The sequence below is a fragment of the Clinocottus analis genome, unplaced genomic scaffold, assembly GCF_023055335.1.
Source record: "Clinocottus analis isolate CAN_PGR_092001 unplaced genomic scaffold, fCliAna1.0.p SCAF_12, whole genome shotgun sequence".
Classification (NCBI taxonomy): Eukaryota; Metazoa; Chordata; class Actinopteri; order Perciformes; family Cottidae; genus Clinocottus; species Clinocottus analis.
In genome coordinates, this window is record NW_027175843.1 from 2,629,028 (window position 1) to 2,636,284 (window position 7,257).

The following is a 7,257-nucleotide window of genomic DNA, read 5'->3' on the forward strand; positions in this document are numbered from 1 at the left end:
GGAGGGCAGTTTATCACACTTCTTACATTTAAGAGCACACTAGAGGGTGCTTCATCACATTTTTTCTTCTGGAAGGGTCCGAACATGGTTAACCCAAATCCAATATGCACTGACTACAGAGGACTATTCTACATTGAGTTTGAGGAGTTCAGTAGTTCCTCATACACAATTCATCATGCCAGCTGGCACGCTTTGGGCTTGAGACTGTGGCAGGACTGGGCCCGCGAAGAACCTGCACTACTCAGCCGCTCAAATGACACCTAGAACACTGGGACCAGCTGACCTACATTTCAATCCCAATGGGGAGAGCAAATAGAAATGATGTGGTTGGGTAAACTCATTATCAGAAGCCCAGATTTGCAGATTTTTTTTTGCGTGTTCTTTTCAAGGTTATCTGGAAAATTACCGTAACACAGTTTTTTTTAATAACACTGGTACATTTCATGAGCAATTTAGCTGGAGTGCACCTCAGAGAAATCATTTTAAAACTGCAATTTAAGTTGCCTGAGCACGGTTTGAAATAGCGTTGTCTCACTAATGACATGAAGAAAACAAAAACAAATGCTGAATGCTTAATTGCATGTGCGGTCATGTCTGTCGAGGTCACATTGGAGCCAACCTGGGTTAGCATAAATGATCCTATTCCTGTTGTTGACACTCCTCCCGTTTCTATAATAAGTATAGCGACATGTTGGGAAAAAAACGAGTTCCATAACAATCTCTTTATGAATGAAATACCATTTATGGCTTGTGCACAATTGCCACAGCCATGCACGGTGCTCAGTCATGGAGGTCGAGCGGTAAGTAAGAAAAGACAAACCGAAAGCATGCAGCCTACTTTGCATGCAGTTTGTGAGTGGGGAATAAGCCTCCACAGTTCAATGGGGCAATTACCACCAGAATACACTGCAGACCGCCGGGCTGACATCTTGATCCACTGCTGTGCTTTAATCCCCTAACATCCTGTCTGTTTGATACAGCACTTGGGGTGGTTCAAATAATCAATACGTCACAGTTCAATGTGACATCATCAAGGTTTTGAGGTAAAAAATATTTTTTTGAAACGCTGTGGGAACCATCTTTCGTCTGTTTGTTCCTGCATTTTTCTCCCTCAGGACCTGATCAGAAAGAGTGTTTGTTCATGCAATGGTCTAAAGAGATGAGAGTTTGGACTTTTATAACTAAATGTATGCAGGTTATTGTGGAATGAATATGTAAGTGTTTATTTCACTACACTTTGTTTATTTGCATGATTAGATGTGTCCTAAAGCCATAAAAAGTTTGCAATAATGCCTCATTCCAGTATTTAAACAAAACGCTTCAGAAAAAAATGCAGTTAAAAAAAAGTGTAGTCAACGGATGAAGTTTCATGTTGATATTTATTAGATTTTTCTCTTCTTAGGAGGCTCATTTAGGTTAAGTTCTAACCAGAATACGTGTCGTGTCCTTCACTTGATATTCATCCAGATACAGTTTGGCGGTCTCGTTTGCTGGGTTAATTGTTTTAGAGATGATGGAGAGGGAGGGGAGAGGAGGAGGAAAAGGAGGAGGAGGAGGAGGAGGAGAGGGGGTGCTCAGAGCAGAAGGTGCATGGCAGGGCAGGCACGGGAGGAGGACACGCAGACAGTACGGTCAGAGTCAGACAGGCGGAGGAAGTGAAAGGACGAGGAAGTCGCTGCCAGCAGACCAGCGGTCCGATCCACGCGCAGCCGGGACTCCGTGAGGCGCCGCGCGCGAGAACGTCCAGAGAGCGTGGAGCCATATGACCCGGACTGCTGCGGCTCCTCGAGACCTCACCTGAACACCACCACCACCACCACTAACACCACCAGCAGTATCAACACGTGTGGCCGCCGTGCTGCTCGTGTGGAATGAGACGAGAGCCACGTTTGGAAATATGAATCATTTCACTCGGAGATTCCTGAACTTCCCCGCGCGCCTCTTCGGAACTTTATAGTCCCCTTTCAGTCTTTATTAATGTTGACGGACTTTTTTCTTTCTTTTTTTCCTCAACGACTGCTTTTTAAAGAACTGTTTATTAAGTATTTCTTTTCAGATATTTTCCATGATACAGATGTGATGTGAGCGAACTGCTGCTGCGCTATTGACGGTACATCCACCGTGGATTAAAAAAAAAGAAGTCTATTAGGATAAAACTCTTTCCCTTTCCTGGTAAGTGGGCCGATGCCTCTAAAACTAATTGTTAATTAAGTCATTAGCCTCTGTGTATGTGTACATGGCCGGTGTAATATTCTAATGTTATTGTAATTATAATCCGCAATGTTACAAAACGCCACAAGACTGCTTACTCTGCACCGAGGCGTCATTAACCTGATTTACATTTACATCTTTTCCGAGGCTATTCTTTCCTCTACAGGGGCACCTAATACTATTATTTAGGGTGGATAAATGTCTACTCTCCTTTAATTGTGAGTGAAGCTGTGACACGTTAAGTTGCTTTATTGAAATGATGTATTTCCTTGCAAAAAAAGATTAGAAAAACAAACATCTGTTGCCTTTTAAAGAGCCAATTGCCCATCTAATTTAATTTTAAAGGGGCAGTTCATACCAATATTAAGTATACATATGTCCCCTCTTACATGCAGTGACATTCATCAATCCTAGATGGCTTGGTCTATTTTTGGAGATATTGGCAGTAGAGATGTCTGCCTTCTCTCCAATATAACAAGACTGTATAAGACACTTGTTTTGTGAGGAAAACTCTGCAATGGGGGGGGTCCAGCACAATATGCATGTGTAAATCTCGACTTAGCCGACTTAGCCTAAAGGTTACTGTTGGACTTAATGCTGTGGTGGTGACACAACACAAGTGCAAGGTGTTTTAGCTGCCCTTGTGTATGTGTGTGTGTGTGTGTGTCTAGATGTCCACATCTTGTCCACACCTCCTGCTGAGCTCAGACTGATGAGAACGTGGGGCGCTCATTTAAGATTCATGCGCGTACGTGTGTGTCCTAAAGCTACGAGACCCCCCTCGCCAAAGACAAACCAAAAAAAGAAAAGAAAAGACAAAGACGACACCGTCTCGGTGGGGAGGATGACCTCGAAACGCAGCGAGTGGGTTTATGGTGCGATCGGTTTAGCCCACCAGAGGGAGCGCAGTCCTAAAGCGATGATCCTCCTCCTGCAGGACAGATGGAGTCATTCTCGAAGCCCACAGCTATTCTGATCATGTACCTGTGAATGAGACATGAGGGAGCTGCGCAAACAAAGGCGTTCCTCATCGTAGGAGCCGACGGGAGATGAGAGGTTTTCTTTTTTCCTTCCTTGTCCCGCTTTGGAATAATGACATTAATATGGATATGGAGCAAAGTGCTCGAAGAGCAGACAATCACTTTGTGTTATGTTTCATAGTACACAATGCTGACCAGAATTGTGTTACACTAATTGGATGATCAAATGCTGGGGATGACCTGGAGCATGCCTCCTGGTTTATGAGATTTGCAGCAGTGGAATGGATTTTGCACAATAATCACATTATACATTTTGTAAACATTGTGGGAAAAGCATTTACTCGGCTCAATTTGGGAAGAGAAAAGGCATTTTAGAAACTGATCTCAGGAGGAGTCACTGTCTGGAGGATTCGTCATATACACTGACAGCAGCCATCGTGTTGGCATTGGACTGAAGAACTGCACTTTTGTTTCTATCCAGTAATAACTCTATTCTCTTTGTTTCTTTCAGTGCACAACAGCGAGAGTGCCCAGCTCCAAACTCTTTGAGGCTTTCAACGTCGCCACAATAAACCTGAGATTACATTTTATCGCTCAGTGAGCAGCACGCTTTTTGGATGAGCTCTTCTGAAACCAATTTCAAATGATTATATAAGACTATCGAATCCATTTTGAAGAAGTATCTCAAATTAAGCCCCTCTGTTGGTGTGCATAAACTGATCAGTTCGGTCATTTTGAAAGCTAATGAAGTCGCAATCACCTCCATTTAATGCCGCGAAAAAGGTCGAACTATGATTGCTTTTGCCTGACAGGACTTGTGGGAGGTCGCTGCTGAACATGCAGGACTTAGCGGGGCCTGATATGCCGTGGAAATTCCCCATCTTTGATGGCTTTGGCCTCTTTTGGGGCTTGCTCTTTGGATTATTCATTGCAAGTGCACCAGGGATGGCTTGTCCCACGAGTTGTCACTGTATAGAGAAGAGTGGCATGTCCGTGGTCCAATGCATGTCTCGGAACTTGGAGAGCATACCCCCAGATCTTCCACGAGACACCGTTGTCCTACTGCTGGCCTCCAACCACATCACCCACATCCCCAACCACGCCTTCAAAGAACTGCACTACCTTCAGGAGCTGGACCTGTCCAACAATGACATCGAAATTGTGGACCTCGGGGCCTTTCAGGGCGTTTCGGACAGCCTCCTTGTCTTGGATCTGTCCAACAATCGCATCCAAAGTGTCCCCAAAGAGGCGTTTGCGCGCCTGCGAGCAAAAATCAGCCTCTCCAACAACCCGTGGCACTGCGAGTGCACGCTGCAGGAGGTCCTGAGGGAGCTGAGGCTGGACCCCGAGACGGTGAACGAGGTGATCTGCCACACGGCGGTGCAAGAGGAGTACGCGGGCAAACCGGTCATCCAGGTGCTAGACTCAGGGATCAACTTCTGCAACTTTCACCACAAGACCACCGACGTAGCCATGTTCGTCACCATGTTCGGATGGTTCACCATGGTGATCGCGTACGTCATCTACTACGTGAGACACAATCAGGAGGACGCCAGGAGGCACCTGGAGTACCTCAAGTCACTGCCGAGCAGCTCACAGATCAGCAAAGACTTTGACACCATCAGCACTGTTCTCTAGCAGGGTCGTGCTCGCGTGACTGTAAATATGTGCGTCAATGTATGGTTGTGTACTAAATGACTAAAAAGCTGTTGCAACACCAGTGTTTAAGCACATTATTCTGAGGTCTTTTGGTGACTAAAATGGGTCTTTTTTTAAATTTTTTCCAGCCTCATAAATAAATGTCCTTTTTTTATTTAAAAAAAAACCTAAACGTTTTATTAAATATGAGTAAATCTGGCTCTAGAACCCGACGGAGCACAGCGATAGCACAAAATACTCATAATTCCATGATGGATGATAGATCGAGACTGGAGAGATAAATGATCCCACTCTGGTGTCGATCCACAGTGTGATTGAGTTTGGACTGAGATGAATGAGTAGCGCGACTGTGTCTCCCAGTTACTTTGTATACATTGATTTATGTTCTTCTGGTCAAGGTAAAGGCCTTTTTGCGAGACTTTGGCTAACATATAAAATAGGGCAAGCTGTTCAAATTCAGTGTGCATGAAGCATTTATAACAGCCCCTCTCTCTAGTAAACCTTACACAGGAAACTGCAGACCCAGGAGACGAGGTTACTCTGCGCAAACACTGCATTGTGTCACGTTCGAGACACACATATATTCAAACTAGGAGAAGTTGCCATACTTTAGCAGCGCTGGTGTGTTTTTGGTACAGGGCTACTTTTATTACCAGCCGATATTCCTGCATTTAAGCCTCGAGGTGCAATGTCTTACATACAGGGTGAAATACTGCATATTGCAATGTGATGATGTAGAGGTATAAAAAAAAGTGCACACGGCAAAGTAAAGTTATTTATTGACAGTTGCTTAATTGCGTTTTAGTCTCCACCAAAAGAGGAGAGAAAAACACCAGATAACAGCCGCTTGCTGCTGCTGGTACATGGCTTAATCAGAGCAGGGAGACTGCAACCTTTAAAAGCATCTATACAAATCAACCCAGTCGCCAGAAAAAAATAAAACAAGTGTTAGCATTGGACAGTACATTTCTACGTTTAAAACGCGGATACAGTGAAACTAAATGTTTCTGAACCAAAAATACATTTCACATCAACATTTGTCTATATCAATGTTACATATTTTAACCACTTGTTGGCTCTTTCGGCCTATCCAAACTGCGTTCCCAATTACGTTCAGGTTGAGGCATTACTGGATTATGTTTAGTTAAATACAGTTTTGTGGATTCAAATAAGTATGTTACTTAAGGTTTCACGCGGGACACAAACTGCGGTCTCCTTTGCGAAAGTCTTGCCTTCTGACAAGTCATTTGTTTGGACTTCTTCTCACCCAACTTGTTTTTAATTTTTTTTGGACAATGTATATGTAATTATTATGTTGTGTGATGTCTAAAACTATTTGGGCCCTGAATTTCCCTTCGGGGATCAATAAAGTAATTATCTATTTATCTATCTAGGCTGCCGAAAACACACGGGAACGCCTTGAAACTGAATATAGAAAGTGTTCCCAGAGGAGCCGAGGTCCCAAATCTCAACAACATTCATATGAACTTGCGCATAAAGAAGTTGATTTGTTGAATAAACTCACGTCTCGAGGCGTGTTTGAAACGGAGAATAAAGAAACCCAGTACAAGCCATGCAAATGAGCCAAACGACCCCTGCTCATGCAGGTAGCTCGAAGAAGGACACTTCCAGCCAAGTCAGTGGTCCGTTAAAGCAAATGAATGAGCTTTCAAAAGGCTTCCGAGGAGAGAGAACTATCCCCGTTCACATTAGAGCCTTTTGGTTAAATATTTAAGCCCTATGTGAAAACCTGATTCAATAGCAGTGCCCTGGGAGGAAGCTTAGACATCGCAATACGTTGTGAATTGTTTGAGAAACGTGCAAAAACATAGATGGTGAATGTATTTTTTATTTTATCATTATCTTCGTTTCAACCACAGTTCATGTCATCGTTTATTATTTGGAAATGTCATGAATCAGAAAAGTTTCCCATTGGACAGAAAGCCCATTTGTTATCCCCAAAACAAACTCCCGTTGTTCCAAAAGCCAGAGGCTCCGAAAATACAAACAAACCCACTAAACGGAAGCACAAGGCTAATTATTATGCAAAATTATGTCTTTGCTCTCACCAATTTCCCCCCCCTACCATAGCAAAGGAACGTCCTGTCTGTCTCTGCCTCTGATTGACTACCGTGATACTTTTACCCTGAACCCAACCAATGAAGGCAACGAGTAACAAGAGTTTGGTTATGCATTTGCCAGAGTTCTGCATAATAATAATAATAATAATAAACCATGTCTGTTGCTGGAAAGTTTGTTATGAGAATTGGGTCTTTTGAAAAAAATTGCTTTTGAGATAATGGGCAAAATCAGGCATTTTTTTGGACTACTGGGGTTTCAGAATAATGGGTCATGGGAAGACGATGGTCACACTGCTGCACTATTTCCTGTGTTTTGCACTGGTTTA

At 43.4% G+C, this 7,257-nt stretch overlaps 1 protein-coding gene across 1 annotated transcript; it reads left to right on the top strand.

Annotated features, from left to right (window-relative positions):
- Positions 1–1,624: 1,624 nt before the first annotated feature.
- lrrc3 (leucine rich repeat containing 3) lies at positions 1,625–6,924 on the top strand. The gene is made up of 2 exons (XM_068572602.1): positions 1,625–2,172; positions 3,703–6,924. Exon 2 carries the CDS (start codon positions 4,029–4,031, stop codon positions 4,827–4,829), a length of 801 nt encoding a protein of 266 aa, XP_068428703.1. The 5' UTR covers positions 1,625–2,172; positions 3,703–4,028; the 3' UTR covers positions 4,830–6,924.
- Positions 6,925–7,257: the final 333 nt, after the last annotated feature.